This window comes from Neodiprion virginianus, chromosome 4 (assembly GCF_021901495.1).
Source record: "Neodiprion virginianus isolate iyNeoVirg1 chromosome 4, iyNeoVirg1.1, whole genome shotgun sequence".
NCBI lineage: Eukaryota > Metazoa > Arthropoda > Insecta > Hymenoptera > Diprionidae > Neodiprion > Neodiprion virginianus.
Window position 1 is genome coordinate 20,363,224 of NC_060880.1, and position 19,920 is coordinate 20,383,143.

General features: G+C 33.5%; 1 protein-coding gene across 15 annotated transcripts in view; it reads right to left on the reverse strand.

Annotated features, from left to right (window-relative positions):
• The window catches only part of LOC124303884 (troponin I), a 28,418-nt gene extending 8,839 nt beyond the window's left edge, over positions 1-19,579 (reverse strand). For 3 of the 15 annotated variants that reach the window (XM_046761678.1, XM_046761677.1, XM_046761686.1), the window contains exons 1-6: positions 19,426-19,578; positions 16,672-16,718; positions 13,579-13,596; positions 12,977-13,105; positions 12,709-12,832; positions 11,136-11,236 (exon numbers count right to left, since the gene is read on the reverse strand). In XM_046761678.1, coding sequence (XP_046617634.1) covers positions 11,136-11,236; positions 12,709-12,832; positions 12,977-13,105; positions 13,579-13,596; positions 16,672-16,686 — 387 coding nt within the window. In that variant the 5' untranslated portion in view covers positions 16,687-16,718; positions 19,426-19,578. Of the gene's footprint in view, positions 1-1,485; positions 1,587-5,687; positions 5,789-11,135; positions 11,237-12,708; positions 12,833-12,976; positions 13,106-13,578; positions 13,597-16,671; positions 16,719-19,425 lie in introns of all 15 variants that reach the window. The other 12 variants (XM_046761682.1, XM_046761680.1, XM_046761689.1 and 9 more) reach the window with 7 other exon arrangements.
• Between the last annotated feature and the right edge of the window lie 341 nt (positions 19,580-19,920).

Consider the following 19,920-nt stretch of genomic DNA (forward strand, 5'->3'; position numbering starts at 1 on the left):
AAGCTTGCCCAGCCCTGCAGCGCAGCAACAACTTGAGTGAAAAACGTGAGTATTAAAAAAATTGAGGATAAACTGGAAATGAGAATACGATATTTGAAAAAAGAAAAAAAAAAATCAGATCAAACGAACGAATAAGCAGTAGGATAATCGCTCTGCTACTATTATTTTTTCCCCTTCATATTAAACTGACGTGATAAGAAAAATAATGATATGAATATGAACGTACGTGAAGTAAACTATTGTATAAACTGTCAGATTTGCGATATCGAGTTAGTAAAAAGCTGAGAAAAAATTTGCCCCTGATCTATGAATTGCGTGACATTATTATAATATGAAAATTGGACGATGACGAAGTAGAAACCGAATGAAAAAACGTCAAACCTAACGAAAAATTACGGCACTTCATATTTTAGCAAAAACGTGACGGAAAAAATATATTTAAAAAAAGAAAAAAAAAAAAAAAAAAAACGAACACAAGAACATTATCATTGATTTTCTTTTCTCATTATCTGCAGTCGTTGAGAAGTGTGAGGAAAAATCACACTTTCACTGCACAGTGAAATGATTATAAAATTCCTAGCGATGAAAAATGATTTATTAATAATAATAAAAGTCTCGTTTCGATTCTATTACAAATTCGCATTATCACCGTTGTGCATGCGATAATGTGCATAAGTTTTCCGGAAAATACAGACAGGACTGACCAAGTTTACAAGTAATTGGATTAATCAATCGTTTAGTAAAATTTCAAGATACAGCAATATTTCAGAATAAAAATCAGTAAGACACAACGAGAGTAAAAGAAGAAGAAAAAAAAACCGATAACCACAAAAAATTTCTTTTTTTTTTCAACGCGGTATAACGTATCGGAAATGCTTAGGGAAAAAGAAAAATCGTGGCAATATACAATATTGTATGTATGTACATATAGGTATTGTATGTATGTACATACTTAGAAAATAGATTGTGTGCAAGGAAAGTGTATTATATACATGTGTATGTATGTATATATACATGTAATGTATAGTAATGCATTCATCGATGACTCGACATGGAAAAAGGAACGCAAGTCGGTACGTTTGTACAAAAACATGAGACAAAATCATTTTATTTTCATTTCGCATATTTGGACATATACTCGAATTTTAGGGAGACGGTCAGAAAAAAATAGTCGAGAATTTATTCATACATATTCGTATGGAATACTATTTTGTAAATTTCGTATTACTCCTATCGTCGCATGAATGCGAGATCGAAAATTTGAACGATTTAGAAGAAAGAGTGAATCAAAGAAAAAAAATAAGAAATTTACTTGCGTGTCCTTTTTTTACTACTTTGTATATCGTGTAACATCTGCATACATGTATGTATATATAGATTTGTAAAATTGGAATATCATAATTTAGATAAACCGTGGTTTTTTTTGTTTGTTTGTTTTTTTTTTTCTGAAACTTCTTTTTCGGGAATTAGGCATGTATGTTATACCTCGTAGTCCCTCTTTCTGACTTCGCGCTCCAAATCCCACTTCTGACCCTCACAAATGTAGACGCGGTCGTAATACTGTCGGATAATCTTCTTCAACTCGGCTACAAGAACCCAATGATCAATTTTTTTATTTTTCAATTATTTTCCTTTTCTTCTTGTTTCAATTGCATTGAAAAATATTAAAATTAACAATGACAGAAGAATACGATGAGGAAAAAGCGAATAATGTATAATTTGCATTTTAAATATTATACAATTAATAATTATACCGTATATAATATGTGTAAACAATATGCAGCCGCATATTGTCGACAAAGTAATTATTTGCGTCGCTGTATAAATATAAACTACAAACGACCTGCTCTGAAATCTCTTATTTTTATCGGACGATGTTACAAATTATTTTACTTCAGGGTAATAATTGCGTGTGTCGATTAAATCGCACGTATTAAAAATACATATACTGTAGGTACTCTCAAACTTGGAGTAGATAAAAAAAAAAAAAAAGGTGAAGAAAATATTAGTACACGTACATGTTGGTTTTTTTTGTTGGGAGGGATTTTGTGGTTTCAGATATAATTTTTTTTTCTTTTTCTCTTCACAAGGGAGGAAATGGAGGGCAAAAAACGGGAGGGAACCGGTTTGTATTCGTATATATTATATAATGTGCATTGTTTAAATTAATGCTTATTATATATTGTAATACGTACAAACATGATGTATATATGTATACATGACTAGTTGCGAGCTCGAGATGAAAAAAATTGCTTCGTAGGAAAAAATCTTAGTCGTTCCTGTGCTGGATTTTTGATTTTTTCTTTTTTCTATTTCACTTTTTACTGCGGTCCATTAATTTTCCGATTTTTGATTATTATTTTGTAAAAGATTTTTTTTTTTTTTTTTTATTTAGTTTTTTACAACCGAGAGAGCGAGCGAGCACCTTTAAAATACTATCGTTACTTAAACAATATTTGTATGGATACATTGATACAAGTGTAAAGCGAGGAATTATTATTCGTGATTTGAAATCAAATTCTTGATCCGATATTAAATTAAACAACAAATTGCTACAATTTATCGTTTCGAGTACTTCTCTGAAGTGTTTTAAACGTGCCGCGCACGATCCACCGACGCTTTACCTGTGACGTAATTTCGGTGTAAAAAAAAAAAAAAAAAAACAATAATGTACATTTGTATGTACGTGTATAGCTCAATATTGAATATTTTCCCTTTTTTTCTGTTTTAAATGTGTGCCTTCGTGTTTTCTGTCTTCGCGCTAAGTTAACTTATAATTCATATTATTATTATTATTATTATATGTATACAACATATCAAAATAACTCTCATGCAAAATAGATGTAGATATGTATGTGTCTATATATATATATATAGCCGTTTTTTTTTTCATTTTTTGGTTATTAAAATTTTCTATAAAAAAGGTATACACCCTTTCACCACCAAAATCGCCTTTTTGCCGAACGGTAAGCGTCTTTATTCCTTTATTCGATGAACTTAACTTTGAACGTTCGTATCGAATACAAGATGAATATTTAGCTGTACCTTTTTTATAGAAAATTTTATTACCTACAAAATGAAAAACAAACGGCTCCGTAACTTGCGTAGTTTCCGAGATATCCTGATTAGAGTGTTTGCATAGCCCTCATCCTGTTCAACCCTTAATAGTCACACGGGGTTACATTAACCCCAGCCTTTTTTCGACGTGCGACACCTTCCAGAAATTTTGAGAAAATGGGACATGTATCGCCATCTGTAGATTGGGGCAGCCGCTCGAGCAAGACTGCTCGAAAATCTGGGGTTCAAATAAATATGGTTTTTGGAACGGTCGCTAATTTAATCGTTCCCACCTGAAAGTATGCTATTTCAGGTTTATGAAACGATTTTTTTTTTTTTTTTAATTTGAAATTCAAATCTCTGCATGATTTTTTGTGAAGAGTTCTTTTTTCTGAATCTTTTTATTTCAACATTTTTTTTTTATGTTAATAATTGCACGACTTGAAAATATTCGGCATGGTCTTACACACGAGGGTTGAAAATACATTGCAGTATTTTTTTTTTTCTTTTTTCAATTTTTCTATTATTTCTCACTCTCCAAAGTGAGCGGGGTTGATTACACCCCCAATGACTTTTACTTCACAATTTGGAGGTGTGACTATTAAGGGTCAATTAAATGGGAAAAATTCAAACCGGATGCGTCACCTTTTAGAATTAAGCCACCGTGCTCCGGTTTCACGAGGCTTCGTTTGAGGCTCAAAACTAACTTTTTCGAAGGTACGTAAGAAGAAGAAAAAAAAAAAAGTTAGAAAAAAAACCACCCTAATGTGTATGTATGTGGGTATATAATACATAAAAAGGTCGATAAGTTAAAAATTAATAAATCGTAATTTCTCTTTGATAATATTGAAATAATTTGATAAGAATTTTTATATTGAATAGCAGCGAAATGTAAAAAAGCGTGTATAGATATGTTCTGTAAATGTATATGTCTTTAGAATGCGTTTTTTCTCTTTGTTTTCGGTTTGATTTTTTCGATGGGATAATTACACCGAGTCGCATAGTCGAAATCACAGATATCTATGTTGTTCGACTCGGGATTGATGAAAACAGAAGAATGAGAAATAGAAGAAGAAGAATTAGAATAAGAACAAGAATTAGAAGAAGAAAAGGCACGGAAATTACGTCACACCGAAACGGTCGGAGTATTCGGCACTATTAATCCCGTGTATATACTCTATGTATATTTAACAGATAGTATTGAAGTATTTATAATTATATATATACGCGAGAAAAAAAATCAATCATAACAAAAACGTATATATATAATATATACATATATGGGGTATTCCACGCCAACTCGACCAACGTCGGACCCTCACCATTTTTGATTGACTTCAAAAAATTTTATGCAATTGTTCCAACTCCAAAGTAGAACCCTGAATTTTTTCTAATTTTTTTGAGCAAACTTGTTGTAAATATGATTTTTGAAAACCAACGTGTTCATGGACGTAATTTAGAAAATCTGAAAAAATTCTCAATAGTCTTGTGTGGGATAAAAAAAATTTTACGCCCAAACCCAGAATGGGTCGGCATTCAGTTCTATGTTTTTTGCGCTTTTGGAAGGAACAAATTCAAAAAAATCAGAAGCAACAAGCTGTATTTTTTGGTTCGCTACTCGAACATTTAAGAAGACATGCGCCAGAATTTGTAACAATTGTTTTTAAATTTTACTAGAGAGATTTTTTTTCAAGAAAAAAAAATTGCAAATAAATAATTAGCTTGAGAAAAATTTGAACAAATTCTCAAATATTCGGTGTTATATATAAAAATGTTTGAGCATGCGCCCATAGTAAGCTGACTCAACTTTCTAATTTTTAAAAAACTTTTCTTACGAAAAAAAAACAAGAACGAAACACCGGCTCACTCTGGGTCTAGGCTTCAAAATTTTTATGCCTGACGCAAGATTTTTGAGAATTATTTGAAATTTTTAAACTACGTCCAAAGATATGTTGATTTTCAGAAATCATAAGTAAAACAAATTTACTGAGAAAAATCTGAAGAAATTCAGGGTACTCTTTTGAAGTTGGGATAAACTTGTAAAAAATTTTCAACGACATCAAAAATGGCGAGCGTCGGACGTTGGTTGAATTGCCGTGGAATCCTCCATATATAGTATATGTATACATGTATACCACGCGTAACGAGTAACACGTGCGCAAATCCTTCACGTTGCATCCATCGTTAAAAATAATTATATATGTAATATCTACAATGTTTCAAATATCATGAAAATAGAAGACTAACAGGAAATGAAAAATCAAAAATTGCCGCCGTGCCAAACGTGCGCGGGTATATTGTATAATTTGAAGAAAAAAAAGATGAAATAACGAAATGATAATTATAATATAAATAATGGGGTGCAAAATGCTCGCAAGGCATGAAAATAATGATAGTTTAATAATGATAATAATAATAATGAAAATGAAAATCAATTGGCAGTAAAACGTTGTAGTATGTATGTATGTATATATATATATATATATATATATATATATATATATATATGCATATATATATACATATAGTATGTAATTAAAACTTTATAAATATGTACATACATGCATATATATATATATATACATATATATATATATATACACATATATATGCGCAGCTGTCAAGATTACCTCGAAAGATTTCAATTTAATTTTCCACTCGAGGTCAAACTTATCTCCCTCAAGACCGTAAAGTCTTTGCCAGTAAGCCGCGCAAATCGTCTGGAGCTCGGCTAAAAAAATAATAAATCACAAAACGGAGGGAACCGGAAATAAATTTTTGGGTTGACGAGAGGTGGGGGGTGGCGGTTAGCCAAAAGAAAAATTAAAAATTAGGGAAAAACTACATCGACTAAAATAAAAAGAAAAGGTATAGAAAAACAAAATAAGTACACAAACACACCCACATACGACTAATTGTGTAAAATAATTTCTCCCGAGTCTTTTCGTAATATCCTGCACTTGCATAATCACGTGACAAAATTAATCATAACACATCAACGACGAATTCAAGGTATAAATTCAAGTGATATACTTGCGTGTGCGTGTGTGTGTGTGTGTGAATTAAAAAAAATAACAATTGTAAATTAAAAGTGATTCTTGCGGTGCGGAAAAACTTAATGTCGAGATGAAAAGAAAAGAAAAATCAAAGGAACTCAACCAAGAAGGGAAAATTAAAATTGGTAAATGAAATAAGATAATGTGAAAACAAAATTGGTGAACGAAAATCTGGGAATATATTGCGGTATGTACGGTTTGAGAAAACTGTTATTGTCCAAGTATATCCTACGATTTTCTAATATACGGAGTGAATTCCTTACGACTGCACGGACCGTCGGCTGCTACAATTTAATGCGGATGCGCTACGATTCGAGAGCAGTTGTTCGTCGGGGCAACAAACCATTATAAATTTAATTGACAGGTCGCCGCGATGTATGTAACCTCAAGAATCTCGGAAGCTGCCGGTGCCAGTTGTGTTCAACTGCGAACTGTGAAATTTTTTGAGGTTATACCGGGATAATCTTTTGAAACTTGAAAATCAACCGCGCATGCGCTAAATCATTCAATCTCATTGGTAGGCGAAATCTTCCCGCAGCGATATTCTTGTCTGCGAAGCAGGCGAGCCAACGTACGCAAAATGTGTACGTTTGAATTTTCAAAGAGCACAAGTATTAAATTCCAACCGTTCTTTGAAGAATCAACTTTCCGACCCAATAACTAATGCTTCCCAAACCTTTCCAAGTCACTACCTCAATTATTTGAGATTCTAACTTGAAAAATTCGTATCAACTACATTACCGGTAGAAACAGAGTTTGACAGCTGAAACTCGGGATGGCCAGCCTGCACGAACAGCCGATAAAACTCGCGCATGCGCGGTTGATCTTCAAGTTTCGAGATATTGTCCCGGTATACATGGCGGATGGTTGGTAGCCCTGGCAAACAACTGCTCTCCCATTGTAGCGCGTGCGCAATGAATGTTAGCAGACGACGGTCCGTGCAATCGTTAAAAATTCACTCTGCATATAATACTAATAAGGATGACACGCAATGTCTAAACCAAAGGAAATCTCAGAGAGGAGAACATAAACGATAAGTAAATAATGAGAGTGATTAGATAAATTGTGGAAACTCAACGTAAATAAACGAGATTTACAACAATAATGTCGGGACGGAAAATTGTTAAAATTTTAACGATTAATCTTATACATACAGAGTATGATGAAAATGTTTGTTCATACCTTACATAAATAGATTGGAGAGAAAAAAAAGTTATACATTCAATTGTTAGTTACCCGTATTATTGAATACAGAAGACGTAACAATAAATTCGCAATTTTTTTTTTTTGGTCTCTCGCTTTTTGTCCCTGTTTTTTTGTTTTTTTCTACTCATATCGTTCTCGATTCGTTGCGTAAATTGGGACAAATCGGGGGCTAAACGGGAAAGGGCTGAAAATCGTTTCACGGATCATTACGACCATTGCCGGCGAGAAAAATTTGATAATCGCATTAAGATTATAGTGTGTCTCTTTTTCTGCTCTTGGTTCTGTTGTTCTTTGGTTCGTTCCTTCTCCTTTCAATGTCAAGAACTCAAGACTCATCTCACCTCGTAATTGATAATTTTTTTTTCATAATCAACAACAATTTATTTAACTGTCCACAATCGACGAATTTATTTCCATCGTGTTTTTAATCGATTAGTTCATAAATTAAACTTGTTTTCCACGGTGCATACGTATGAAATCTATGGCCTCCAATAAAAATTCACTCAACTCTAGGGACGTTAATTATAAAAGACCCGACTTTGGCGTAACGATTATAATCCAAGTAACTCTACGGACCTCGATGATAAAACAGTTAATTCTTATATATACATAAGCATAGAAGATAATTGTTTCATCATCGGAATCCGTAGAGTTACTTGGATTATAACTGTTACGCCGAAGTTGGTTCTTTCAGAACCACCCTCTCCAAGGTTGAGTAAATTTTATTAGGTTCCATCGAAATGTCATATTGTAACATGTATAATAGGTAAATAATATACCTATATTTATACTATATGACGAACGAATGATCGATAGAATAATAAATTAATGTGTGTACATAACTCTCTGTAGAAATAAAATAACGAAAAGAAAAATCCCCATAACGCGATTATATTTCGAATCGTTTCTTCAATTCGCAAACGTCGTATGTAAGATCGAAAGGTTTGTATGCATGAGGTTAAAAGTATATTATATATATGGGGTATATATTATGTAACGATGAGTGTCTGTACACACATATACGTACGTATAAAAAATTTTATATCATGTATACATAAGTATATGTATGTATTTATAAATAAAGCAAAGCACAAAGCTCACGGGGGTGTACAGGGGTATAAAACTATGGATGATGTGCGAGTGTATAATTATAGCTTCCGTGTTTGCGGACGTGAATAAATGACAAAATGGAAAATAAAAAAACGTAACATGAAATAAGAAAGGGGCGGAGCGGGGGATGCAAGGTGGAAAGACCGCTGATGACTTGTTATTATAGAGACCGATGGTAAAAACGAAAGGTGAGGACGAACGCTGGAAAGAGTTTTCGGGTTTTTCTTTCTCTTCGTATGTCACGTGCTGATTGTTTTTCATATCGTTGACGAAGAAAAACATATACGATTGCGGATATATGTGAGAATAAAACGACATGAACGAAGGAAAATGAAGGTGCAAAATGCACTTACACTTGCATTACACGTGCAGATAATAATTGTAAATATCAGGTAATCGATTAATCAATATACAACCAATACGGATACCTTATATTAGACATGGATGTAACATAAAAGTAATACCACACATAGATATGTATGATCGTGTTTATACAATGTGTGTAAGTTTGAAAGAAAATGTTGAAAAATCGAACAAATGGGAGCATCGATATCTACGAGATTCAAAAACAATTTAGTGTTGAAAAATAAAATACCAAGAACGATAAGTCCGCGAGAAAAAAATTAAATTCTATGTCTCTGACAATGGATAAAAAATATCAACTCTGGTGCCCGTCTGATTTACTGTTAATTATTTTTTTTCTGTATGTTCTGTAATTTTCGATACCATCGACTAAAAAATGCAACCGATTTTTGATTTTGTGTTTTATGTTCTTTTGTCTTTATGGATCGACGAATACGGGTTTGCGTGTACTTGATCTGTGTGTGGGTACACATAAATATATATAAATGTATATATAAACCTCGAAACCCTTCTTGATAACTTCGTATTCAAGATCGTATTTCTGCTCTTCAAGGACGCTGATCTTCTTATGATAGTCGATCAGAAACTCCCTCAGATCGTCTGTCAAAATTCACGTACATAGAGATTTTCGTTTGAGAGACATGATTAGACTAAAATAAAAACGTACAAGACGAAAGAGCCACAAAATTACACACGCAATTCTATTCGTGTAACCGATTCGCAAATGCCGTATTCAAGTGTCTTTTTGTTCGTTTAACTCTTTTCTTCCTTTTATGCAAAATACCCTAATCAGCGATCTCTATAACAACTTGCGGTGATTGCGACTAGAAAGTTTATGAGCTTGCAACAGGAAGTCCTGCATACCTGTCTAGATTAACGAACGATTTTTTCGTCATATTTTGAGGGATAAAAAGCTAGGGATGAGAATAGAAACTGCGAGGAATTAGAATTAACATTGAATAAAGCGCAATGAGTAAATGAATGATGGGATGAATGAGTGATGGAATGAATAATTTATAAGCGCGGATCATGTGGGTTTGTGTGTATAGGGAAAATATTTTTGAGTGCAAGCAATTTGATTTGGAAAAAAAAAAAAAGAAAAAAAAAGTAACGTATCCAACAATTATTTGTCTAGGGTAAAAAAAAGATATTCGTCAATAACGATCGTCAATGAAAATTATACATCGAAAAAAACATCCTCACGGAATTGTTTAAAAACCTCTGCCCATACTTGTTGCAAAAAGCAAAAATAATAACAAATCGTTAAGCAATTGCTGGAGCAGAAAAAGATATACCAAAAATTAAGAAAGACTAAAAAATGCACAGAAGTTAAACGTCGACTGTTCTGCGTGTGGAAAATGTATGATAAGAGAAAGATACAGAAAGGGAGGCCACGTAAGAAGAAATAGTGATTGTTATGAACGATTGCACGTTCACGTAACATCGCAACAACGCGTCGTGCGAAAAGACGATTATAGCAGCTTTTTTTTCGTACAAGAATACAAAGAAAACAACCAAACTTTACAGCTACAATAGTAATAGCGACAAGAAACAAACCGAATAAAAATAAAGTAAGAGAATAAAAATTTTATGACATTAAAATAAAAAAATGAAAAAATAACAACGCCGACTGTATGTATACGTAATAAAATGGACAAAAATCATCTGAAATAAGATATAGAAACACAGCTTCAAATACGATCAAACTAACCAACGATAATTGTAAATGAAAAAAGAAAACATGGTTAAGACAAGAATGCGAAGCAAATTTTCTTTTCATGTTTTTGTTTTGTTTGGTTTTTTCTCCTTCTCTTTTGTTGTGATTGTTGCATAATTTGGAAATTATCGTTCGTGTTTGTGTGCGTGTGTGTGTGTGTGTGTATGTTTGTTTTGCGTGTTTGTAATTGTCGAACAACATTTTGTGTGTGTTTTAAATTTTTCGTTCTAGCCTCAAATAGTATAAATAAAAATAAAATGTGTTGTCCGTTGCATCGATTATCATTGTACAGCGACATTTATTTTTTGTTATTATTATTATTACGATTATTATTGTTGTTGTGTTTATTATTATTATTATTAATATTAAAAATACGAAAGAACATTAAAAATATAATAAATATATAATATGATAAAATAAAAGTTGCCGGGTGCAGAGATAAAAAAAAAAAAAAAAAAAAAGTCACCTTCGTATTCATATATTTATTTTCAGCGACGAGAGTGAGAGTAATTGGAAAATAAAAAAGAAAAAAAAAACAACGAAGTAAGAGAAAGAGAGAGAAAGAGAAAGAGAGAGAGAGAGAGAGTGCGAGCGAGCGTGAGAGTGAGAGTGAACTGAAAAAATACCTCGTAGTCCTTCCGCTTAACGATATATTCAAAGTCGAATTTCTGATCCTCCAACTTGTTGATCCTATCGTGGTATTCGCGCAGCACGCGTTTCACTGTTTCTGTGTGTGTATATTATCATATAATAGTATATCATTTGTCGATGTGAAATTCGTGTGTGTACATCATCGTTTCGTTTTTGATTAATTTTTTTTTTTTTTTTTTCTTTTTCGGGGTGGCGAGGTTGGGGGGGGGGGGGTTTCTCGAATTTTTCGTTACTCGTTTTTTGTTCAGGTTGTAAAATAAAGTTGTGTATTTCGGTGACGTTTTCGCAAGCTTACTTTTTCCTCGTGTTCCCTTTATTTCCGGCAGATTTTTGGTTACTTTAATTTTGTGTTTTACGAAATAAGATTGTGTAACGTGAAGCGTAAAGCGTGCGTCATATAAGTAATGTTCAACCTGCTTTTTGTACGAATGAGAAAAAAAAAATTTAGTCAGGTCACATTTTTCTTTGCGTCAATTTTTGTTACCTCGTTTGGGTGATTGAAAAAGTGGAATGAAGATGACGACAAAAAATATACATCTATATTTGTCCAATTTACATATGACGCGAAAGAAGAAAAGGGAGAGGGAGATATATATATGTATATATAAAAAAAAAAGTAATCCGTTTTTTCAACTCTGTAATCTTTGTGTTATTCATCAACGACTATGAATAAAACCCAAGTTTCCGTTTTCGTATTAATTTCTTTTTTCGTAGGGAAATCGTATTCGGGGGTTCGGATTTTTTACGTGAAGCACGAAACGGTACTTCCGAAATTAAGTAAACGTCCCACAACTCCGATTCTACGCTACATCGATTGGAAGTAAAATAAAAGAAAAAAAAAATTCAACACACATTTTTTTTTTTTCTAATCATATCAAACCGAATATTATATCGACAAACCTGAAAGAAATAATTTCCACACAAAATTTTGCTCATTGTCGTCTGCAGAGCAAAATATCAGGTATACACGACAATATATTAAAAACTATATTTTTCAACACATTTCCTCTGTATCATAATGATCATCATATCAAGGACGTGTCCCATAAGAAAAAAAAAACATCTAAATAAATTAGAAATAAAATTGGTCAGGTCAAAGAGACGATTTCTAATTCAACCGTCTCGGGTTTTCATTTCGATTCGGTTATTTACTTAAATAACGGACATAATTGATGTCTCTTATTTTTATATGCATAGTAGTAAATAAAGGGGTGAAATTCTGAAATTCATCAATTTCCTTCCCTTCCTTATCCCTCTCTTTGTTTTAAAGATAAATTAAGATGAATCAATCGATTCAGAACCATCATCGGTTTTTCTCTTTATCGGCAATTTTTCCCAAGACGTAATTTACTTTCTCAGTGAATGATAAAGCCCGTTAAAAAATAATACAAGTAGAGAGAGAGAGAGAGAGAGAGTGATGAGAAAAGGGGGAAAACATCCGAAGAATAACAAAAACGAAATAAAAGAATTCAAGAAAGTAGGATATAAAAATTTATCCCGCAAATTGATGGATAAACGAATAAACGAACGAACGAATGGAATAAATACCTTCGTTCGCGTCGTCGACGTTTTTCGGCTTTCCGCAACGTTCCTCGATGATGCGCCTCCTCTCAGCGGCCTTCCTTTCCTGTTCTTTCTTCAGCTCTTCGGCGGCTTTCTTACGCAGCAGCAGCTGAATTCGAGAAAAAACAAAAGAAAGATAAATAATGAAGACGGGTTGAAAACCGAAGGCAAGAAACTCCCCCCCCCCCCCCACCCGCATTTTTTTTTTTTTTTTATTTGTTTTTTCAATTCATGTTTCGAAAATCGCGCTTACCCTGAGTTTCTTCTTCCTGTCCGGAGTCATGAAACCCTTCTTGGCCTTCTTGGCCTTGGAGGCCTCCTCGAGTCGAGCGCGGACTTCCGCCCTCTTCCTGTCGGTTTCCGCCTGTTTCCTCTTCTTTTCCTGCATTAATTTTGGGCGGGAAAGAAAACGTGAAAAAAAACCAGCTACTCTCAGAAAACTTCCCACGGGAATAAAAGAAGAAGAAGAGAAAAAAAAAAAACAAAACAACTTCGCGTTACAGATGCGAACGTTTTTTTTTTTTTTCTTTTCCTCTTTTTTATCTCAAAATCGAGAATCTGAAATTTACTTCCGGAAAACGAGAATTATTTGCAAGCTTCTGAAACCTGAGCAAAAAAAAAAAAAAAACAACAAAAACAAAATAAACAACCGTCTATTATTTTCGATTTCAAGCGATTCGCGATTTTTTAAAAACCAAAAATAAGAAAAATCGATAAAAAAAAATATATTCCCGACAGACTCGATCTTCTTCTCGAAATTTGAGCTTTAGCCGACGAGTTTTTGATTTCTCTTTTCGCTTTGATATTTGATTTTTTTTTTTTTTTTTCAAACGATGCTCCCTGTCTCTTACGTACATCCTCGATGCGCTTCCGCTGTAAAAGAGAGAGAAAAAATATCGTTAGAATTGGTCGGTGTGTCGAGGCGGGCATTGATTGTGGATAAATCGAAAAACTCGAAACGCTATTCTTGAAACGCACTGCAGGTAAATTGATAATGACATGAAATAAACGTTGGTTTCGAATTCTTCGATTTTTTCACTATGCGAAAAAAGCTTTGATATACATATATACATAATTATATAAATGCGCGATCAAACGATATATTATGCAATTATATGCTGCAGAGATAGCAGATGGTATTTTTTTTTTTCCAGCAAACATTAAGTATGCACATCAAGAAATTTATCAAAAAGATTTTATCTTCATTCAATATTCTCTGTTTAGTTTTGAAAGGAAGAAAATTTTCTCTCTTTCGTTACATCCAATTATTTTTCATCCCTTTAAAACTGCTACTTTTTATGATAGAAAATTGGTTGTCAGAGAAGACAATTGTGAAATTCGAAATATTTCACGAAACAGGATTAAGCTTGCTATTTTGATATCATTCTTACGTATCCACTCTTTGCTGCTTTTACATTACGCACGATTTTAAAGATCTGATTTCGAAACCTATAGCAAAATCTTTAACAACAATTATTCTTTCAAACAACAATTTTGGAAATTTCGGAAACGTTGTAATAGAAGATCTAAGAATTATGCTTACAATTAATAACACATTCATGCGACGAAAGATCGATTGGCAGAAAGTAACGTTAAAAGCGGGATTCTAAAACGACACTTAGCATGCGGTTTGTGTATATTAGGGTGTTACAGAAAAAAATAAAATATCCTCCAAACAAGTTGAAAATTTGCATTTAGCTGTAAAAATACGCCCGTTAAAATTTGAACTCTTAATATTAACATTAGGAGGTTGAGCATGGTACTTTTCTATTTTCCATAAGAATAACATGGAAAAAATGATTTTTGCTCAGTTTGATTTCGATAACTAGCTAACAATGCGTCGTAACGAAAATTCACAGACATATTTTTGTAAAGAATTGAATGCTTTTCAAAACAGGTCTGTGACTATTTTCTGATAGATTCACTCGTTCAAAAGTTATTTAAGGTTAAATGTTATTCAAGGACCTTGAATAACTTTTGAAAGCGTAGATTTATCGTACAATTATAACAGACCTTTTTTAAAGAGCATTCAATTCTCTACAAAAACGTGTCTGTGAATTTTCTGTACGTCGAATAGTTAGCTAGTTATAAAAATCAAAAGGAGCAGAAACCTGTTTGGAAGAAAAAATATAATTTTTTTTGAAACACCCTAGTGTATACATATATACGTTTATTTTACACATATATATATGTAAAATAAATAAATATATACATGTAAAGTATATATACGTGTGTGAGTGAGCTTGTGTGCGTGTATGTGTTTGTGTTTTACCGTGCGATACTCGCCACTGTGTTCTTGTAGTTGTTCTTGTTGTTGTTGTATTTTTTTTTTTTTTTTTAGTAAATACGTCTGAGGTTTATTGTCATTTTTATTTACCAAAATCACACAATCTCTACGGTGAATTACATTTTTCATAAAACTTTTTGGGTTGGTTTTTGGCATTTCACATTCGTTGAGTTTCAGAGAGCTGTGTATGATATATATGCGAAGGATGGAAGAAGGTAATTTATTTGAAGGAAAACAATTGGGGGTGAAAGAAAAACGGGTGAGTGAGTGATTATTGTGATAGTGAAAAAATCAAGAGTGCGGAAATGAAGAAAAAAAAAAAATTAAAGAAGAAGAAGAAGAAGAAGAAGAAGAAGAAGAAAAAGAAAACGTTGTGAAGATAAAATAAAACGGTAAAAGAAACCATGGTAGTTGTTGGCAGTGGAATGTATGTACATTGTTTACATAGGTATATACGGAGTGTGGTGCGTTGGACGTGTGATAAATCATACTGAAATTAAAAATGTATAGTAGAAACAGAGGTGTAATAAGAAATTGTATAAAGGAGGGTGAAGAAATGTATGCGTTGATACGTAAAAAACAAGAATAAAACGGAAAAAAAGGATAATTGAAATACAGAACGACTGAGAAGATATTTATTGATATGGAAATAGTAACTAAAGTATTTAATTTTTCAGATCAAAGTTATGTATAAAAGTTTGTAAAAAGAGAGCGAATAAAAATAACAATACATCGTTCAATGTAAAATTGTTGTACAGCAAATCTCAGCTAAAAATATGGGAAAATAAAACGCGATTTATAAACAAAGTAAATTTCATGTAGAAAAACAAACGTAATGGTTGATAGTATAAATGATTAAAAGTCAGACTAAATGAATGAAGGAGAAGAAAAAATAGAAAGTAGAGACGATATTGTGAAAGAAAATTATACGTATAAGACGAAAAGGGAAATGGATATAAATAAATAAGAAATACATTATATACGTGAAGAGGTGGAGAGAAAAAGTTTTTAAACAAAACGAAAATCGGATAAAAATTATGGTAGCCAAATTTTTAACCCCTTATCGAAAATTGAACAAAGCATGTTCAACGGTTTGATAGATTTTCTTCCGGTTCACGCGACGCGTGCATCTTTTCTTTTTTTCTTTTTCTATTATAAAATTTCGACGCGGGGTAAAAAATTCGGTTCCAATTTTCCACATATACGTGTAACAATGCGAATGTAATTATATACGTGAATGTTTTCGGGAGTACTACGATAACTTCTAATAGTAACAAAACCGTTATCAATTGGGGTCGATTGGGGGGGGGGGGGGGGGACGACACACTCAGGGTTACAAAGCATTTACCTTTCATATAGCGGAAGTATACTGCTCGAGTCGAATTAAAGGCGCGGAAGGGTATGAAGTCGATTGCAAGTAATGAAAAAAATGGCAAAAATCGAGTAAAAAAACGACGAGGAAAAATGAAAATTCGCGTCCCAACGTCGGATGAAGAATCACGGAGTGGCGGATCGGCGTTTCATTCAGAGACGCATTGTGGAATGCGTAACGCACATGTAACAGAAAGAGCATGTAATTAGAGATCTCGATCGATCGATGAGAGGTGAAGATAAAATTTTGGTACATTGTCGGTCGGATTGTCCAACGATACTTACCTAACCTCATCGTCAGCCATGATGATATTTGTTGGTGTTAATTAACGTCTACCTGAAAAATGAAACCACAATTTGGCGACGAGGAAGGAAAAATAAATAAATAAACGGATTTCACGCAATCTATTTTATTCCCGCATTTCTGGACTGTACCGGACGTGATAAAATTTGTCGAAACCCGATTACACCTGTGCAGAAAAACCTCGGTAATTGGGTTTAAGAATGAAAATGAAGTAGTAAGTAAGTCTAGGAAAAAAAAAATTTTCGTACGGTTGATGAAATTTTTGATGATCGCAAAAAATGAAAGAACCTCACGATTATTTGAACCTGGATGATTGTTTTGCTTTCGTTTTTGTTTCATATTTTCTTCGACTTTTTCTCCAGGCGAATGCAGAGAAAGGATTTATTAACCAGCTAACCAAACGTGGAGACCTAATATGACAAAATCGTCGGACTGTTTTTTTCTTTCCTTGTATTCAAAGATGTGTCATTTTTCAGATTCGAGGATAGAAAAAAAATATCGACATTTACCAGAGCAACAATTTTTGGTGTACGAAACTACGAAAACATAAAGAGAAAACCGTTATTTAACCCGTTCACTTCGAAATGAAAATATCGACTTAGATTTCTTTTATTTGAATAAAGAAACACTGTTTGGACGGTTTTGAAATGTTTTCGACAAGCTTCAAGAACTGAGTTTGTTTCTGCTTCAAATTTTGCATTTTTTTTCGCAATGTGAGAATAATTCTGCAAAACAAATAGCGACGATCGATTGGTTACAAAATTTTGCCCCTGCTTCGTACACTTGACAATTATTTGATACGCAATATGCCTCGAAAAAATCGTTAAAAAACGAAAATCAAGACTGCACACGACAGTGTAAGAAAAGCGCACGAGTTGACAATGTTCGCTGTGACATTTGATCGGCGTATCCTGCTCGAATTAATTGACCAAATTAAATCGCTAGACTCCGTTACAATTATCCTGGCAATAAAATTAAGGTCGACGCTGAAAACGAAAACCTCGTTCCAGCCATACCTGGTTGTGTACACAAGTTATAAAATGTACACGGTAGGTCTGCATGTATGCATATCACATAGAGGCATGGGGGGTGCTTTAAAAGCGTAACTCGCGCCGATCGTCGCGGTGTAATGTGTCGGTGGTTCGGAAATAGACGCCCTGCTTCTGCCTCTCTTCTTGCACCTTCGGGCGTCGCGACGCCGCAACGCGAGCCAAATTTGGCTACCCGCGGCATCGTCGACGTCGAACGCGTACGTCAAGACGAGAGGACTACGCCCTCCCAAAAAGAGGGGAAAAAATTTTTGGTATCAAACGTCGATTACGTCCGATTTCGCATATTGAGAACAATTTTTGGAAAATATAAAAATGATTTTTTTTTTAAACATAAACTCGGAAAAAAAAAGAAAAAAAATTCAACTCGGATTTGGAAACAGTTTCCCTTTTTTCGAATTTTCAAATCGTAAGATGAAGAATGAATAAGGAAAGCTATCGTACAACGTTGAAGTAATTGATATCAGTCGATTATCTATTTTTTCAATCTAAATCGAAGTTGTTTTTCTTTTTTTTTTTTTTTGTAAACCACCGGCAAATTTCTATTCTTTTTTTAACCACCGGCTATAACACAATCCGCGTTGGATTCGATCGCTCGCGGCTAAGTTTAGAATCTAAGCAGCGTCGGTCCATTCCGAGTCATTTTATCGCAGCACCAGCAGCTTCCCGAAAGCCGATATTCACGAGGCGACGATTTTACACGCACAGCGACCCGTTTTTCTCATCACTTGTTTTACAATTAATCTTCACGGTTTTTTGTCGTTCGCCTCGGTTATGCATGGACTTTCGAATTTCCACAAGTCAATAAAGTATGACAAATATGTCACGTATAAGAGATTCGTAGGAGGAAAAAATGAACTAAAAAAAAAAAAATATGAAATATATATTATGAATGAAAATATTTTTTCCCCAAAACTTTAATCGATGTCGAAGACTTTGTAAAACATCATCTATACATACATAAATAGAACATGTGTGCATAAGTACGTGTATGAAAAACTGATTGAACGAAGAAGATAAAAGTTTTATGAAATGTAATTATTATATTATACGCGATAAACGAATAAGTTCGTTGCTCTTCACTACGATTTAATATTGATACCACCTTGCTTGAGAGAAAACATCAGAATAATAAAAAAAATAAAAAAATAATCGAAAGAGAAGAAGAAAATGCTACGAAATAGTTTGGAATTGACTATTGAATTTTCTATTGATATAACTGTAATAAATTTATTAATAATCATTCGCTATCATGGAAATAACTTGCAAAACGAATTGCACCACTGCACGTTTTTTTTTTTCCTCCTTCTTTCGCACAGATTTCATTTCCCTTAGTTTCCATCGTTATACCAAATCACAAATATCATCACCTTGCATGCATGTAACATTTATAATACAAGTGAGTAAAAATTATACGCATATGTGTGAATTTTTTTTTCTTCCAAACCTTCAAAGAAAATACGCAAGAGTTGAACCGAACAAGTATCCGAAAATCCCGCACTTCTCACACTTTGACATTATACATATACATACTTTTTTATTGTCGTTTTATTTATATTTTTGTTGTCGTTATTACCGTTACAACTAATTCTCCGTGGTTTTTTATTAAAAGATCGTCGATCAGATCGGTTGTTTTGCAATTTGCTTTTTTTTTTTTTCATTCCCCCATTGAAATGAGATTCGATCCTTACCTGAGAAGCGAACAACTGGGACGGTGACTAGTCAACCGGAGTTTCGGCAGCTGACTGTGATGGGAATCGGTGCTTTTAGCCGGGGGTTCGGCGGGACGACGCCTCTGCAAAACCGGGTCACGTGACCGGACGACGATTGGCCGACAATTTTTAGAACGAGTCGAGATGATGCCGCTGCCGATGCTGCTGATGCTGGTAACGGGTCCAAAAATATCAGTAAACCCGACTGAAAACGGATCTTCGCTCCGTCTTTCGCTCTTCTATCACACACTAACGCACACGGACGGACAACGGCATGGAAATTTCAGCAAAAATTTGCTACGAATTTTTTTCTTTTGCCTTTCCATCTTCTCAATGTTATGCATCCGGTGCGATCGCTTTGGAAATATTTTGTAACACTGTGGTTTTTTTTTTTGTTTTTTTTTGTTTTGACTCTGGTTTAAATCTGATGAAAACAGAAAATTTTTAAATACAACGGCAATAGACATTCGTCAA